The sequence below is a fragment of the Homalodisca vitripennis genome, chromosome 8 (genome assembly GCF_021130785.1).
Source record: "Homalodisca vitripennis isolate AUS2020 chromosome 8, UT_GWSS_2.1, whole genome shotgun sequence".
Taxonomy (NCBI): domain Eukaryota; kingdom Metazoa; phylum Arthropoda; class Insecta; order Hemiptera; family Cicadellidae; genus Homalodisca; species Homalodisca vitripennis.
Window position 1 is genome coordinate 8,175,810 of NC_060214.1, and position 19,937 is coordinate 8,195,746.

Here is a 19,937-nt window from a genome sequence, read left to right on the forward strand (position 1 = left end):
TACTAGTTACTATTATAATAACAGCTGAGGAAAACAACCAATCAAAAGCGCTAAAAAGCAGTGAGTAAACTCATATGAATGATTTTTCAACTTCGAAATACAACTGTGATCTGTAGGATATTTATAACACTTTTGAAAATTCTGAACGTAGACCGTTGTTAAACACTCTTAGTTGACAAGTGAAGACGATCGCCCAATCTACCAGACATTAATAGAACTATTTGAAAGGAAACTTAAAAGCAGACCGCTTTTGCGACCTGAGCTCGTCATCGTGCCGTTAGGCCCGGCCGCTGCGTGACGAGCCCAGCTCGTCAATAATCCGCAATGGGTAGCATGGAAGCCCCATCTTAAAATTAATGTACAAGAATAGAAATATTTGTGAAAAGTAGGCTAAGTAGTTAAGGATGTGAGATAATTTATTAAAGGAGAACAATAAATAACAATTACTTTAGCGAAAAACAAGAAATAATAATTCATAAATTTAATAACAATGCAACATAATCAAAGTAAAGAAATAACAATAAATAAGTAGACTTAAGAATCATCAGCCATAAATAACAGAACAAAAAAATCAAATATGGTACAAGTTAGGACTTAAACACACTCTGACAATTTATGATACTTTATAACCGTTAAAATAGAATATGTTTGGTCATTCCGGAAAGAAAGTTATGTGTTTCAAGAAGTGATTTTCAGAATTTTTTCAGTGAAACACGGATGAAGAATTTGAATGTTTATATAGATTGACTTAGCTAGGCCTTACAGAGCCCAAAACAAGAAAACTTGACAGCCGCCGGCAACTTCCGGGAGCCCCTGTTGTCCCAGCATTGGAACTATGGGTACATACGAGTTAAAGCGAGTGATTCCTAGCGTGTTTAACACAATCAAAATTTGTCTAATGAAGTGTGACAAAATTAAATGGTGATATCAAATATTGTATCCCACACCTAAATCGGAGGGGGAGGGGATGGTACTTCACTACTTAGTAAAGTTTTAACCATGTCGTAGAAAATAGAAATTTATAGAACGTTGTTTGGTCTATTTTTAATATTTTAATTCATTCAATCCGCCGTATTGGTGTTCCGAATAAGTTTTTTATAGCAACATCCTCTTTGAGACATTTAAAGATAAAGAGATAAAAACAACAATTTGAATTGTATGTTAGTTTGGTTATTTAAACACATATGTGAAAGAAACGGCCAAATACAAAATAATTGAATCGTAAAAAAGTGAGGTCTCTGTGGTGTAATGGTAGCACATTCACCCGGCAAGTGAGAGATCCGGGTTCGAGTCCCGGCGGAGCAAGTACTTTTTGCGATTCAATGTTTATTGAAATAAATTATATATATATATATATATATATATATATATATACATATTCAAAATTAATGTTTCAGACACAACATAAAAAGATTATTCGTACATTTAGAAAAAAATATAACACAAAATATATAAAAATAATATAATCTTTGAGAACTTTAATCCTCTAAATCTAATTTCAGTACGTCTATCGGAGTTTTAAATATATTATATAATAAGCACTATATACTGTATTTTATTTTATCTAGTTAAATATTTCTGATAAGAATTCTCACTCACTGTAGAGAATATTTCGTAGGATTCTAGTTTTTATACCTAGGATTCTGAAGAGAAATCGCGCCCAGATTTTTTCTGCTGCAATCTTGTGGACTAAAATATATGCAACCAGGTTCAAGTTTACATATAAGGCTAAAGTTATTATCAAATGATACAAGAGGGTAGTTCGTCTACTAGTGGAAATAGGGTGAGACTTTTCTTAACGCCCCTTTTTAATTTGTTATTATGCTCTTAGCCTTACCTATAGAGATTCTGTTTTTAGGTTGCTAATAGAGTCTACCTAAAAACGTTGACAGGTAAAGAATGTCTTAGTTTACCAGACGAAGTTTGGACTGAGAAGCACTCTGACACCTAACCTGGGGACAAACGGCTTAAACGTGACTTCTCAACCAACACCAATGGCCGGGCAGGTGAAAAATGAAAAAAAATGAAAATGAAAATTCCTTTATTTAAACAGGCAAAGTTAGGTCCTCATGGCCCTTTCTTACACTTAACATGTAGGTGTGCTGCTTGCAAGGACAGGATCGCTCAGCGATCACCCATCCAAGCAGCAGCCACGCTCGACGTTGCTTAACTCGGTTATCTTGCGATAACCGCCGAGACCACTGCACTGCGCCATTGGGCTGTACCTGTAGATTGTACCAGTCTACTACACACAGTTTACCTCCACTACTGTTGCAGATCTAATGCGCGGGTGAGAGAGGGTGCGGAGGATGGGGCGGGGGCAGAGCCCGATGGAGTTCGGCTAGGCCCGAGTCCTGCCCAGCCCCACACCACCATGGAGCCGTCAGATCGCGGCCACAGGCCTCTTGCCTTTGACAAGGTGAGTACCCGGGCCACAGTATTTATATACTTTTAGTTCAGTCAGACATACCATTGAGAAGTAGCCTTATGGAAATGTGTATTTTTGATTGCAGTATAATAAATGGCCACCAACACAATCGGATGATCCTTATCGAATGATTCGAACCATCGATTTCATAACTATCGAAAAGACTGAAAGCAAATTTTTGGACCAAATAACGTAATGGATATTTGAAAGAACAATATTGTTTTGCTTGTTTTGAATGTTAGTAATTAATGTATAAATATTATTATAATATAACAATTGACATGTAATATATAATTAATATATTATAAGCTGGAGAGTGTTATCAGATTCCCATTTTAATCATAGGTAGCTGAAATCTATCTTACAGAAATAAATTTCATCTGCTTCCATTGCAACCCAACGTGACCTGGATACAGTTAAAATGATCATTTCAAAAGTTCAGCGTGGTTATTAGGTAATGATACATCAAATAACTATTGGGTGTAATTTGTAATCATTTCTTTGGGAGTAGTTAGGTACAATGTATTGCGTATTTTTTGTGAAAATTTGACTTGGTGTGAAATATTTATTAATGATGTCGAATACGTTCGGCCACTTGAAATTTCGGGCGGTTGAATTATTGGATCCGGCAAGTGAAATATAAACTTAAAGATCGAATGAGTCGATAGCATCGATTATTAAAATCGATTGTTTCGTAGCAATCTGCCACCTGTTAACCAAGAGGTCTGCGTAGTTGTCTAGCATTAATACTACCAAAATACCCCGTCACAAAACCATTCTAAAAATCTGCTTTAAATATGAAATAACGTTTTAAATTCAAATAAACGTATTCTAATAAGTTATAGGGTGCATTCGAGTGAAAACTATGACTAAAGGACATATTAAACATAACTACACTTTCACGTATTATATGACTGTATTTAGACACATTATTAGGTTATAAGTAAAAATAGAACTTTTCAGTTCTGTAAAACATTCCTCAAAATGCAGTAAAGTTTCTACGTGCGCGTAGGTGGATATGGTGAAGCTACGGCTGCACAAGTCCCCTTATATCCCCAAGTGGGTAATTACGCCACCCCTACGCTACCCATTCCCACGCAAGGAAATTACGCCCTAAGCTCCTACCTTAAACCCTGATTTTCTCGGAAATTACACATTGCGGCTAAGAAAATAAAAAAATCACGTCCCTTCCATCTATTACTTCAGTGTGATAATTGAAATGCTATCAGCGTATAATACTTGGTTAATTGAGACATAACGCCTTTTGATTGAATTAATTATTTGTATCAAAAGCCAATTAGTATTGTATAAACACAGGCTTGTTCTCATTGAAATCTATAGAGAAATGCCGTAAGAAAGCCAGCCTAGTTTTGGTGGAGGTCGGATTATAAGGGTATGTATAGGGTTAAAATATTAAAATTTTTTCAGATCATATATTTCTTAGTTTGACTCACATAAAACCACCAAACGCTTAAATAAATATGAAATCAGCATCCAAATCATATACAAACCTTTAAAGTTGCGAACTTCAGTCTCTTTATCTAATTTTTTGGCGGTAATATTAATATGATTTATGTGCCTAAGGTCAGTTTTAAGTGTGTCTAGTTAGAAAGGCTATAACCTGAGAAAAATATGTTTAAACCCTTTCTATACCATCTTATTCCAACCTCCACCAAATATTGCGTAGCTACGGAAAATTGTTTTCTTATAAATAATGCAGTTGACTCTTAGACTATAACATTTAAAGATTCCTCTTTTTTCACATGTTTTGCCAAGACCAAAAAATGAATTAGCTATCATCTTAGTGACATCTTTAATTTGGATACGATTTTCAAAAAGGTGAAGCTGGTAAAAAATACGTTCAGAATTTGTACAGAAATACAAGCTTTGTAACTAATATATTCGTGGATATATTTACTCTTCAGTACTGTATGGGAACTGTTTAAGTTAAAAGTTTGCCATAAAATTGCGTTTTTAAAAACAGATGTTGGCCTATATGCTTAACTATTTATTTTTATTCTTTTTAATGCTTAAATATTTATTTTTATTCCTTTTAATGTAAAAAATATTTTAAGAACTTGTTTGTTTTAGTATAATTAGCTGTGCCTTCATATTTTGTACTCTGAGTAATGCATAATTTGTATACTGTAGTTTTAGTTAGTTTTCTATAAGTCTATCTGCTGGAATAGAGTCAGCTAAGTCTGACAGACGCCACAGAGTGCGGCTCAACTGGCAGCAACATAAACATTAGACCTGGACTCAAGAAGTAACTTTGTTTTTAGATTTGTGTTTTAACTGACCACATTACTTGTAAAAGTGGTCAGTCATTCCAGGTTTTTTAAGTTTTGTTAACCATGTGTATTCAGTTATTGGAATAAATCATTATTTTCAATTGAGAAATATGTGAGAGGTCTGTCAAATCAAAGATACAAATTTACTACCATCAGGAGGTGAATTTAAAGTTTTAATAGCCAATATTTCAAATTTACGAATTATTACGGATTATTATTAATAGTTAACCTGCCCTCAAACTTCCTGAAAGATAAAAGGACACATTAATTAAAAAAATAAAATCACACATATATCCGAGATACTGTGTGTTTTTGCTGGTTAAAGTACGAGTAAAGTCACGCTGAGAAAGTCTGCAGTGTGTACGTGATTAATGAATGTTAACTCGAGCTCCTCCCTAACCCAGAAGTTTGCTAAGTCAGCATCGGTATTCCTTAAACTCATCATTAGAGGCAGAATAATTCAGTAGGAATTCGTTATTCATAAGGAAGTAAATGAATAAAAGTGGTTGAATAATTAAAAAAGAGAAAGAAACTTAGTTAAAATATCTTGAAATGCGTATGACATGTTTCAAATAATTAAGTTAAAACATTGAGCTTAAAGCTTTGTTCAATCCATCTAGTATTAGTGCTGGTGTGTATGTTTTTTTTAGACACACAACCCCAATATCGTATTAAAATGTGTCACGTGTTAAAATGTCATAAGGTTGTACTCAGAAAAAGTGTTTACTCTTCTATTTTCTCGTTGCCATCGTTTACCAATAAGATTATATCTACAAATGTTCGGTAGTGCTCAAAAAAATACCATGGAGCAAATAAACATGCACCGTAAAAAACTAAAATTTTTTATACAGAAACGAAGCTTCATACAAAATTTCAAGTCAATATGTAAGATCGATTTTGAGATACCGTGCGAGCAGACAGACAGAAATTTAAATTGTAACCAGCCCCTCGAGTGATGGCTTCGCTGACGCTCAGCCAATCAAAATATTACAGCTGGTCAGCTGAAAGGTAAGTGTAATAGTTATATATTTCATGTTAGGTACTTATTTGGTTTCTTTATCCACTATCAAACAGTTCTCTAACAGAAGCTCAGATCTGTTTTGTGAGCTTCATCGTCATTCTAATCCAACCGCGCACAGGTAATGTATGTGAGTTTGATTTATGGTTTCTGGGCTGGGAATAGTGGCGAGAAATATTTCTTCGTAAACACATCTTCACCCCCCCCCTCCATCCCTTTCTTATTGTGTATGCATCTAGATTTACATAGAATACCGTGTTTTCTATTCCACTACATAAAACCGCTATTCTGTGCCTTTCCAAAAGTTTCCTGCTTTTGGCAATGCTTCATCGTCACCTTGTTTGAATATTTTTTATGTACCCCTCGTATGTTTACTGGCACATAGCTTACATATGGTTATACTAGGTGTTTTGTTTAGTTACAATTAGTAATTAAAATTTTACCCTATTCTGTGCTATAAATTCACCTCAAACCATTCCGTTCGCATACAATTTTGACATAGTAGAGTAGTTAAAAAATTAATTTTTGTAACTCCCTTTAAGTGCCGAACTTTCAACGGTCACCCGGTACTGCCGGGCTGATGTACCGCGCCCAGAGTTGCCGCACAGCCAGCAAACATGTAGAGTGTTCCTCGACCACCATGACCAACTTCAGCAACATCCTCATTTACCAAAATGATACTAGAATATCCTGAATCATCACGTCAGATCGTTGTTAATAATTGAGTCCACATTCCGATAGCTATTATTCTCAGAAAAGCTACACCATGCTGAATGCCTAGCTCACAACAACGCAATCTGGACAAATCAAAACTGATAAAACATTCTTATTATTATTATAAATAATTCCTGTCGTGCGGACTGAATCACGATCAAAAATTTACAGTAGCAAACATCAACAAGGCAATTTAAAAACGTATAAAACTATAACGTTCTGTTTCTAACGTCCAGGTAAATCTTCACCATAGGTGTAGCAGTTGTGTGCAAAATTGGATCGCCCGTGTTAATACGGGTGTAGCAGTTGTGTGCAAAATTGGATCAACCGTGTTAACACGGGCGTGGCAGTTAAGCACAAAATTGGATCGCCCATGTTAATACGGGTGTGGCAGTTGTGTGCAAAATTGGATCGCTCGTCTTAAAACGGGCGTGGCAGTTAACCACAAAATTGGATCGCCCGTGTTAATACGGGTGTGGCAGTTGGGCGCAAAATTGGATCGCCCGTGTTAACACGGGCATGGCAGTTGGGCGCAAAATTGGATCAACCGTGGTAACACGGGCGTGGCTGTGAAAGCATTAATAAAAAAATAATAAAGCCTCGGTGCTAAATATATATATATATATATATATATATCTGGAGACAGTGAAAGCTAGAAGTAATGCTAACTTTGTTCTTTTGTGTAAATTATTAGAGTTTAGTTGTATTAAAAGATGTAAAGGTTCAAACATGTACTTGTGCAATAACTGTAACACTACGCAACTACCAGATTTTATATAAGGTATACATTGGATAAACGCTGTAAGGAATTCAGTAAGAGGGCGACTGTTGGTAGTGGTTGAGTGGAAGGCAGGTTCGGCAATCTACTAATTTTATCTGATTCTTTGGCCTCAAAGCTAATATTTGGTGTAAAATAACTGCAATTAATTGCGTGGGCTACAGAATCCAACCATGCAATTTAATTAAATCACAGCAGCCGCCTACTAACTGATATTGAATGCAACCAATAAAACCGTAATTAATACATGCTCTATGTGGCGTGTAAAGAGCAGGTTGTAATATCATGGCTGCAGAAGCCAGGGCTAAATTAGCGCTTGTAAGCTCTTTATAGGTTAATTTTAGTGATTTCGTTCGTTAGATACGAACGAAGTATATTGGTCTCCTGCGCTAACGCCTTCATTATAAAAATTACAATATCCGCCATCTTGGAAGTATGTTTGTCCCCGTCAGACAATAAAAATGAGCGGGACGATGGAAATGGGTGGAAATTTCCACTGTTTTTGTTCCGGATTATTCAAATGAACATGGTACATGTTTCGAGTAGCGTAATGTACCGCACATGCAATTTTGTTTTTTTGGCCGAGCGTCAGCGAAGTCTATCACTTGATGTACTGATAATCGAACAATCCTGTAGAGCGTAGTTTGCGTAAATTCATTTTCTACACAAGGGACATTGAGTTCGATGATGGTGCATTTACTCTACAGAATTTGGTTGAGCGTTAGCAACTATCTACATATTGGGCGAGAAAATCATAGAATAAAAAAATATGTAAACATACTGAATTAAGTTTAGCCCCAGTTCACCTTCCACTTAGTGCAGTGTCTGAAGTTTAACGCTATGAAAAATTTGACTCCTGGAATCTGGAATCGACATTCATCTGAAGAGCACAAAAAGAAGCTAAAAACGAACTCCTACATCGTTTCGACTTGAGAGGCTACAAACAAATGTGATCAAGATGAAGTGGTGTTCTCATTGTCTCATCAGATACACAACTGATGCACACGATGTTTCTGAGACGATCTGAAATCACGGTGGAGGAACCGAGATTTCTACACATAACGTGGACCAATGGTGGGAAGAGTTGATTCAATAAGAATGTTCCGCTTCATCTCGATCACATTTCTTTGTAGTACAGGTATCTCTGATGTCGAAACGATGTAGTGATTTCGTTTAGAGCTTCTACGTCGCCGAGTGTTTTGGATCTCTTCAGATGGATGCCGATTCCAGATTCCAGCGTTAGACTTCAGACGCTGCACTAAGTGGAAGGTGAATTGGAGCTGAACTTAACATTCTTAGTGAATCAACCCTTCTCACCTTTGCTCTGCGTTATGTGTAGACTGGGTTAATTCAAAGACACATAACACTTGATATTTGGTTGGTACGAATTTTGTTACATTCTATCAGGCACCTCGATTCTCTGTTATATTATTATATCCGTGTGTAGAAAAGATAGTGTTAAATGATAGTGCATGTCCCTCCATGGGATATCTCAGGAATGTATTGGGTTATAAATTTAAAATTTTATATATGTTTCTTAGCTATTATCAATAGTTCTCACAAATTTTCTTTTCTGTGTATTTATACATCTGCAGATGTGTCAGTTTTGAGATGGTCAACACAAGTACGTTTGGAGCTATGGACCTGAAATTTTGCAAGTAGCATCATTTATACGTAGACAATGTCGGGTTTGATCATGTGGATGTGGCTGAACCTCCACAAAGCTGAACTATGACAAGGGTATATCGAGAACGATTTCAACTATAATGGTTTCACTTTAAATTATGATGATAATTCTTTCTTAAATTGACAAGAATTAGTTTGATGAAGGCCTGTCTGTCTAACCGCAGCACATCTCGGCAATGAAATTAGCTATATATTTGATCGAAGCCTGTTAAGCGACACGCGTATGTGTGGATTAGCCCTTCCGTGTCAGTACTAAAGTAGGTATATAAGGTGCCAAAAATTAAAAAGGCAGAAGATTGCCAAGGTTGTCAAGCCCGATGGAACAAATCACAGTAGGAGTTATCTGAGGATTAGTGGGAAATCCATTCACGTAAAGAGGGATGTAGTACCTACCAGTGGGTTTATTGCTTATGGTCTCAAAGTGCTATTCCCTTAACGCTGCCGTCAGGGGTTGACTAAGTATTGTTATTGCCTCCATAGGAAATGGTATATCAGCTAAGGAGAAACAAATTTAATTTATAGATGCAATGTTTATAATCCTAGGCTTATCGCAACACTTCCCATTTCTGTTAGGAACCGCTAAATCAAATCTAATTATTACTGAGGTGATCATTTAAAAAACGAACTAATTGGGGCCTCATACGTAAAATTATCAGTTCAACCACTAAGTAAAAATAACGGTCGTGATCAGATTTATTTGGCTACTGATATTAAGAAAAGGGCATTAAGTAGGAAACTTCGTAAATTTATAAACAGTAAAGAAACGCAATCAAATAAGCTCCGAACCATAACCCTCAGGCCAGCCAATAAGATATAGGAGTAATAAAAAACGCCAGCGCCACCCCCTCTCCCACCCCTCCCGACACTGTGTCATCCTTTAATTGTTTTTTTTGCAGCTGTGTCTCCTTTCCCCGACACTTTGGGCTTCAAAATATTTTTCTAAATATATCGCTGAGCTTTAGTGAAGCAAAACACTCGTGAGGCTGGGAAAATTTCATTTCTGTCTATCCACACAATATCTCGAAACCAGTACAAAACCTATAAACGTAAGTAAAACCTATAAACCTTGAAATTGTGCATGCAGCTTCAATTTCTAATAGGAACTCTGAAGTTTTTTTTAACTTCTTGTTGATGCCACTTGGCATAGGCTAGATTTGAAAACCAAAAAGCCTCTTTGAGCCCTTAACTCTTTTTAGTTGTGATTGCCTTGAATTATTAACTAAACATAGAATATGGTAGCATGCAACAGAGAGTAACAATAACATTTATGTTTAACACTTTATTAATTAGATGTTAGTTTTAGGTTAAATTAGGTCCTTTCCTGTGAATTTAGGTTGTCTTAAGATGATTTTAATTACGACAGGTTATTTACAATATAAGTGTGTCTAACCGTGTTTATTAGTCAAATATTTAAGGACTTTCTATTGAAAGGATTACACTGGGATAGTTAGGTTTTAGGTTGATCTTCCTGCCAGAGGTCCATCAGGCCTAGCCTATCCCGAAAAGGTGTGGACCACAGTAGACAGAGCCGATGACCAGGAGACACTTAATTTTTCCTAATGTGTGTGAGTGATGTTATAAATTTATTTTACACAATGAAATAAACTGGTTTATTTCCTTATAAAACTCTACACCTTCTTGAGCCAGAATGCTACTTAATGTTACATTATCACTAACGATTAGGCAACTAATTGTCTTAAAACATTGTTGTCTTATATAATAATTACTGGGGAATTTGAATATGACGTGTTCTATGGTTTCTGTTTGTCCTAAGGATCATTTTAGACACATGGGGGTGAAATACTGTTTCATTCTATACAGATTAAAGTTAACGGAGTTCATTGATGGTCCATGTCACTCTATAGGACTTAGCTGAGAGATAGTGGTGAATATTTTACATTAGCCTTATGGGTAACTATGTTGGAAACGGGAAAACAGCAAAATAAATAAATATGTCAACAAAGTCAGTACACTCATAAGAGAATTTAACATGTGACAAATTAAAACACGTAGCCCAATTATCTCAACACATACAGCATTGTTTTATGGTGACGGTGTAGTCTTTTATTGTTTAAGGGGTGTCGGACAGGCCTCTCTATCCCATGCTATTTTGTTGATTTTTAGGAACACATTTATCCAAAACTATCTGACAGGATGCTGCAATTTTTTTTTATTTTAAAGTAAATGTATTTAAGTGTTTTATGAACGGAGGGTTTTTATTAAAGTGTTAATTTATATTTTTTACAGACTTTAAAACTTTTTTACAAATTACGATGGAAAAAAACGATTTAAAAATTGTGCAAAAATATAAATATGAATGATTTTAATGATCTCTCTGTTTAAAATGTAAAGTTATAAAATAGAAACAAATACAAAAAATCAAGATGATATCTTTTGTGGTTCTTGAGATATATGTTCCTAAAATAAAAAAACGCAAGTTTTCGGGAAATCGCATTTTAATATTTTTAAGAACTGATGTAAACAAAAAACTTACAATCAATGCATTCCAGCTCCATATGTTGGATTGTCTGGGTCCTCCATCTCTTCATAAGTGTCTTCTAGTCTCTTTTTAGCCAAGGCAAGCTGCTTACGTTACTTTTTTCCATTTCTTGCATCGCTTTCTCTGCTTTTTTTACCCTTAGCTCATCCAGCGACTTCATTACCAAAATGCATTGATTGCCTGGGAACATTCCTAGTTTCTCTAAAACTTCTAATCTAACTATGTTACCTTTATTAAAGGTGGCAATAGCTTCATATACACCAAATTGTAGGGTTTTCTTCATGACGAATGTTGCCTTTGGGATTCTTGTCCATATAATATTATTCAATGACTCGTTAGGATTTTGACACCGATACAGAACTCTATTGAATGGACCAAAATCTGAATGTAAAATGTGGCAAGATATCTTAATAAATATGTCATCTGTAGGCATGAACGTTTGGATGAGACATTTCTACATAGACGAGAATAGGTTCTATGATGTTGCATGATCATCCATGGAATTTGGCTGAGCTGCGATGAGCCTTTCACTCAGTGGGCTAACAACATTTTTTGCCCTATGACTATCTGTCATTATATCTAGCCAATAATGAATTGACACTTGACTTGAAATTTTGCATTCAATCTCAGTGAAGCCTGTTACGCGACAAGTGGTGTGGCGCACTCCTGTCTTTTAAAATAGAAAGTATTCATTTATTTATATATTCATTAAATGGTTTGTACCGAATGACGATAACACATGGGGGTGGTTACTTCTGAGGTCGTAGTAATAAATACTCGAATTGCAAAGTTTACTTATAAGTTCAGTTTAATTAATCAAACTTACAAGCACCACTTTTAGTTGGTAAATTAAATGTAGCGTATACCTTGCCACGTTGCTGCCAATTAGAGTACAAGAACTAAAAATGTATATCTGATAGGTGGGCCTAAAATATCCAATGTTCTATGGAATTATGCCTACGATATTTTACTTTATAAAACTTTAAGATTTAACTTCCCTTCGCAATATGTAGACTCACAATCCGGGCGTCGGCGTCTTGGCACGAGACATTAAAGCTGTAGTCTAAGAAGGGTTATTTCTAGTCCGTAATTACTAGAAGAGGAGTAGAAGTTATGAAAGTGGTAGCCATCTACTCAAATAATACGTCAGCTCGCCTAAAACAAATTCGCGACGGTATTAGCCATTTAATGAGACAAGAAACTTATGACGACAACGTGCTCGTCAGAAGGACGACGCTACAACTTGTATCCATTTCAATCAAGCAAATAAAAAATCTTCAAGGGTAAGTTACTTTACTATTTACAACTTTACTTTACGTTTCATTCATTTTTATATGTTTGGCATCAAAGGGCTAATTTAATAATACGAAAATATAAATTTTACTTACGGACATAGCGCGCGAGGTGAAATCGGTCACGTAGTTGGGCTGCTACGAAGGGTTACAATAAAATATTCATACGCGTGCCAATTAGGTAGTTAGTCCGCCGATAATTTAGTTCCAGAACATTGGATAAAAAATAATATTAAGTTGTACTGGCTAACTAGGTTGTGAAATGTTGCAGTATATAAAATGGAACTAACTAACGGTACAGGTTAACAAATCTTTTTCTAATTTCAGTCTATAAATATTGCAAACACGTTGAACAAACATCTAGATATTTCATTCCAAGAAATAATCGGTCTCTGGCAAGTAAGAGTAATTTACGATAAGTTTTCCCGCCGTTTTTTTAAATGGTGAAGGCAAAAATGCAATACGAGAGTCTGCTGCACTTATGTAAGAAAGTCCTGTCAACTTCTACCCAAGTCAACCACCGTTAATTTAAAGTGTGACCTCCCACCAGGTTTACCACAGACCAGTGAGTCTCATAAGTGTACACAAGACCGCAAAAATTCCTATCGTCTGGTGCGGGAATCGAACCCTCGACTCCAAGGCTAACTCACGCGTCCGAGAGTAGCGCCTTAGACCACACAGCCATCCTGACTTTACGTCTTTCATGTGCAGATAGCTCTCGTTGTTGTTCGGGTCAACTGGCATGCCAATTATAAGGTTAACTTGTCAAGTCAGGGCCCGGGTTCGAATCCCGCTCTGAGCACAGTATTTCCCATACAAAAAATATAACTTGAATTATGATCATGAATGATATAAAAACAGTAATTTAAATGTGATTGAAAAGTCCAGTAAATAAAGTTAAGTCCTAATTTATCTAATAGAGTATTATAAATGTGTAATTTTAACTACAGAGTATAATTTCTTAACAGTCACATAGTGGTATATAATATAACAAGTTTAGAAAACTCATAAGTTTTATGTGGCACCTCAATATCACAGTTACGCCCCAGTATTTAGCAAACGCATCTGATACGAAAAGTTATTACAAAAAATTATCATAGTGATATGTTGCCTAAAGTTGCTTTGTTAAATAAGAGCAAAGTTCGGGCAATTTAACGATAAAGTGAAGTAAAAGCTTTATTCAGATTTGTCATTTTAAGAGCTGACTGTCCCTTGTGTTCTGTTTGGAGGATTCCAACTTTTCCCATTTGTACGCCCGTCCCTCTCGCCCCTGGGCCACAATTCATACTACCAAAAGTTTCATTAGAGCTTACAGAACCTGGGCAAAGTTTGTTGTCGTTTTTAAACATCAACTAGGGACCTGATTGTCTTCTATATATATATATATATATATATATATATATATATATATATATATATAAATGAATGTTTGTATGTATGTCCTTTATAGAATCGTAAACTATTTGACCGATCTTTATGAAAATGTATATATATTTTTCGACGGAGAAGTTTTATATGCTATGCCTATTGATGTATCTCGCCACCAGGCGGCACTGCACAAGTTAATAGTTTTTAAAGCGCCTATACACTATAAACTGCGATTACGAGACAGTTAAGTATATTAAATAGCGAAAAACTATTTGAAGGCGCTAAACTTTGATGTATATTTGTCTTCAAAATACATTTTGCTGGAACATAAAGCTTGAGTGTTAGACCACTTTATAATAAAGTAGATGTACGTAGACAATGGCTATAAACATACACTTTTGATAGATTTTTCTTGATCGTGGCAACAATACAAACTCTACATCGTCGTTGAAATTATAATTCACTTGAACCAGAAGTGCACATACACGGGCAAAGCTTACGAAAAGCGTGCGAAGCCGCGGGAAACAGCTAGTTAGTTTATATACGTCTTGTAATTGAAAACTCCAAACAGTAATAAGATATTGACATTTTACTTAATACGGACAATGAAATGCCTAGCAATAAGGGATTGTTCATTAATTAGACATTTTCTGTAAGGAAAGAAAGTAACTGTAAATAATTATGTCCGTAAGGATTTTTCAAGCCCTGAACTATCCCATTTAGCACATATTTCCCATAGAGGTTCTGTTCTAACAGGCTTCAATGAGGTTGCATGCAAATTTCAAATCTATAGCTTCATGTGTTACTATTACATTCTGCATCCTGTCTACCTTGGAACAGGATGTGGGATAGTAAACAATAACATTACCATTGACCCATGATATCATGTCATATGAGTGTATATTCAGTTTGTCTACGAAATGTTTTATTCGTCATATTTTCTTGTATCTGACCTTAGTCGCATTATATGAATAAGAAAAATCAAAATTAAGAAAAATATATCTAGAAACATCTAATTTTTAAATAATATGCTTTTGATAATTAGGTGCTCATTTAAAATGTTGAGTAAAGAATTAATGTATTGTGTTACCACATGTGAACTACAAATTTTCGAAATATTAGTTATCTTTTTTAGCAGTAAAAATTAAAGAAATCTACAAATAAAAAAAAACAGAAATTGAAGCCATAGAAAATATACAAACAAACCACATAATACGATGAAATCAAGTGCAACGATAGATAACTTATGTAATAAACCATATTCCGAATTCTAAAATACGATTACATAAAAAACAAACAAAGAATTCATTGTTTGTGCCAACAGTCCGTGAAGTATTGGCTCAAACATGAAGGCTCGAATATTGCTGATAGAGGCGGAAAATTACAAATGGCGGTGGACGCTTGCAGTCTTTATTGACGTTTCGTTGCTGCTTACAAATTTTCTCTACATCATACTTAATTATTTATAAATAGTAAAGTCGAAAAAGGAACCTGATCTAGACTGCAAATTTACTTAGCAGCTGAGCTGCTAATTGTAATTACAAAGCTCCAATTACATTGTGTAAGACGAAATCTCCCCACTAATTAATTAGCTTTGCTTTCTTGACTGATTTTAAACTTGCAGTTACGAGTAGTGTTGTAATTCGACTAAGATTATAAAGTGCTCGAGCAAAATTTGAAATTATTTATTCCTTTTCTACATGACATACTTTTATTTAAACGGAAAATAACAGTAGAAGTTAGGCTACACACTACCCCAGGAGGGTTAACTACTGGTTTATACCTTTAAGTAGAACCTTCACTGGGCACAGAAAACACCAATGTGTCATTTAAATCTGGGCAACCCTTTGGATGTTCAGTAGCAGCAAATGTCGAGATTCTGAGGTGCAAAGGGTAGATAGATAGGTCTACTGTGGGGGATGACTGTTGGAATTATTGGGGCTGCTTAAGTATTAAGGGCTGTTGCTAGCCTAGACGTAAGGTTGATCCGCCTCTTGCCTCCTCTGACTGGAACGACTGGCTCAAAGCAGACTCACCCTTCTTTTTCGGAGAGGACATGACTGAGATTGATGCTTTAAGTCCTTCCTCATGGATCCTGAAAGGAGGCGGCCCTACCCCCAACCTTACCCATCCAGAATATCCTATAATTTCGGAACCAACGCAAAGGTCCTTTTAGGACTAAGTACAATTTATAAGTGACTTTGAATCCATTTAAACCTTGATGTGTCCTTTTCTATATCGCATTCATCATTCTTTCAAGATTCCCAGGTAAGATTTCAAGTTTGTTACATTAGATTGACCAACATCACTCATATTCATCATCTTCTGCTCTCATGCTCCTTGGCACCCCGTCTACATCTGGAGATACACTGATAAAAGCCCGCTTATCAGAGGCATTTTCGACCTTTAAAGTTCAATGAGAGGTAACCAATGGTTGTCTTCTTCACTTTCTCTTTCTGTGGAAAAGATCGGTTAAAGGTCATACAGGCAACATCTGCGAAGGCTTTTTGGCAACATCATAGGATTGTTTTAGTTTGTAATGTGGCGACTTTACAAATTTGTAATTTTCTTCTTGTTTTGTTTCAAATGATAGCCTTCGACTATAGCATATAATTATATGCTCGTACTCTTCACTCATGCGTCCAGACCCGTAATTCTTAACATTCCAAATTTCGCGTATGTGTTGGTATTTCACACCTTAACAAGAGATGAAATACTTCAAACCGTCATATTTTACACTAGTTAACACATATAATTGCAAAATCTTGGTATCAATCACGTTGGTCTCAATAGATTTGGTGAGTGATTATCCCCATAAGAATAAGCTATAAAAATGTGTGCTCGCCAAATAATAGAAATCTTGTTGCCATCGAGTGAAGGGCAATACAATCCCGGGTATCAACTGTCAGTGTAAGTGATGACGGCAGTTGCCGTAGACACTGCTGCCAACTGCACGACGTGTCTCTCTTCACCACTCTTTATAGTCACGGCACGCTATACCGCCGCCACAATTCAACGTGGATATATAAGGGAGGGTAAAAATAGTGACTCAACGAGCCACTTATATTATATACTAGCTGTCTCCCGCGGCTTTGCACGCTTTTTCCGAGCTTTGCCCGTGTATGAACTCTTCTGGTTCAAGTGAATTCTTTCCTTTGTTGACAAGATGAAGAAAATCTGTCAAAAGTGTACGTTTATAGTAAAATGCTATGTATTATACAATTATACATAAAAACTTAGTGCCTTCAAATAGTGTTCGGCTATTTAATATACGTAACTATCTCGTAATTGCAGTTTATAGTGTGCAGGCGCTTTGATAAATTTTATCTTTTACAGTGCCGCCTGGTGGTGAGTCACATCAATAGGCATAGGATATAAACCTTCTCCGTGTAACAATATAATATATACATACAGATTTTCATAATGATTGGTCAAATAGTTTCCGAGTCTATAAAGGACATACAGGCAAAATTCATTTATATGTATCAATAATCTATACATTTTATGTATATATTTATATATATTTGTATAGAATACTGAAAGATATATATATATATATATATATAGATTCCATAAGTAAAAATTATTTACTCACAAATGTAAACTTTTCGTCTGAGGGTAATGTAATACACTGCTTATTACATTAGTTCTGATTTAAATTAATATTACAGTTTTGAAATATTGATATGCAGAAGCTCATTAATAATGAAATACAGCTGTATTAGTTCTATCTGTTTAAGTGTTAAACTAATGGTTTTATAAATTTTGCGATGCTGGTTGAATATGAAGTAATCAAGTATTGAGTAAATTGTAATAGTTCAGGAGCCAACTTGCTCTGTATAACCTGGTTTTCCTGGGAACCAATAATTATATTTCTATAAGAAAGAAATTGATCCTAGAATTTATTGACCAGTCACGATGGTTCGGTGGAGGTCGAAATTGAAGGGCACCGAAAGGGTTAAAATCATGAAATGATAATTTTTTCTCAGATCACATTCTTTCTTGTTTGGATCACTCTTAAAAATGATCGCCATAAACATATGTATTAGTTATTCTCTGTCAGAAAACTACATAAAGCGACTGAAAGTCTCCATTTTAAAGGTGTATACATGGTTAGCTCACTCTGATTTAGCAATAGTTATTTACATGTCTGATAATTGGATTTGAAGATTTCATTGATCTGAGAAACTATTTAATTGAAATATTTCGCTTCTCTGCCATTGCTACCATCACCATGACCAGCATGGCTGACGATTGATTTTTTTTTATTACATATTCCTCTATGGACCAAGAAAAATGACATTGTGTACTTATATATAACAAATTAACTATTAGCTCCTGAACTATGAGCGATTATAATAACCTATGAGGGTAAGGCGATTATATAAAGTATAATTAGATCATACGATTTAGATCATACGTAGCTAACCGACAAAGGGCTTAGCATAATTAATCTAGCATTGGCTTATGGCCATAATATCGCAGACAGATGTCCCATATAGAGGACATATTAATTGGGGGTTTATTGGTTGGGTTTAATAAACTGTTAATCGCTGCTGTGGCGAATTCAAATCCCATTGTTTTCCCCATAGTCCTCTAAATACAATTACATTTCTATCACACAAAGCAATGATTTTTTTGTGAACAATCAGCAAAAAGTACTCGTACTACCTTTTAAGTCTCCTTCCTCGTCATTTTAAATGCTTTAAATGCCAGTAATTTTATGATGGGTGATACAAATGTATTATGATTTTTCCACATCTGGGGAAGTTATTGTAAAATGCTATGTACTAAACATAAAAAACATTTTCCAAACCGAAAATCAATTGCGCTACCTGAATTTAGCTCATGCGACTGCCAAAAACAGTTTTCTGTAAGTAGGTTCACTGACACGGTTCGTCTAAAAGGCTAATATCATTCGATTGTTGACTCGAAAATCGGGTTTACATTCATCAACACTTCGGGTTAGCTTGATTGTTGGTAGCGGTGCGTTGCAATGTACACACCCCCAGGCTACCTTTGTCTCTGATATGTTTCTCTATATGCACATCCACACTGTACATTCCAAACATCCTGCACAAACATGTAAGTACGTTAGGCACTTTATCCCCTGTAACTATGTAAACAAGAGGACTGATTCAGCATGGTTAGGATTGCCAACACAATAAGCCATAAATTCTCTCATATACAAGGAAACATACGATATTTCCAGTAATCTACGGAAATATTTTAAAACGACTAAGTGGACATTAAAACAAATACTTTAATATTTAATAAATCCTGTATTGCAATAAATAGTGTTTGACTGTACTCATTGTTGTAAAATTTTCACTAGTTTCATGTTTTATTTGAGTAATACACATTTACCACGTTTATATAGATATATACGTAGGCAATAATTTGATAGTATAAATCATATTCTAATGAAGGAACAGAGTTTTACGGATAATTGCCATCGTTTTGTGATACTAGAAATAAATATCACTACGAACATAGTTTGTGTTCTTCCTTAGATGAATAACTAATCGAAAACATAACTACAATCTAGGTTAAAATAAACAAATCATACCAGGGTGTTGTGACACGCATAACTCACGAAAAACAACTACCATCCACAATATTTCCAAAATATGCACTTAAGGGGGGTCGGCCAGGCCTATCTAGCCCATGTTAAATTCCTCTACTTAAGGTACATTTTTCTCAAAAAGTATAAAAGATAGGTACATAATTTTTGTGTTACTAGAAACTTTGGACATTTTTGCATAGTTTGTATGGATAACTTCAAAAAATATATATATTTTGGATATTAAAATTTTTTTTTCCAAACTACTTTTTTCCAGGAAGTTTTTGTATAAAATATAT

General features: G+C 35.3%; 1 protein-coding gene across 3 annotated transcripts in view; it reads left to right on the forward strand.

Moving 5' to 3' along the window:
- LOC124367243 (regulator of G-protein signaling 7) overlaps nucleotides 1–19,937 on the forward strand; it is a 539,841-nt gene that overhangs the window by 144,942 nt on the left and 374,962 nt on the right. For all 3 annotated transcript variants that reach the window (XM_046823935.1, XM_046823932.1, XM_046823933.1), the window contains one exon: nucleotides 2,278–2,419. In XM_046823935.1, the coding sequence (XP_046679891.1) occupies nucleotides 2,375–2,419 (45 nt within the window). In that variant the 5' untranslated portion in view covers nucleotides 2,278–2,374. The remainder of the gene's footprint in view (nucleotides 1–2,277; nucleotides 2,420–19,937) is intronic.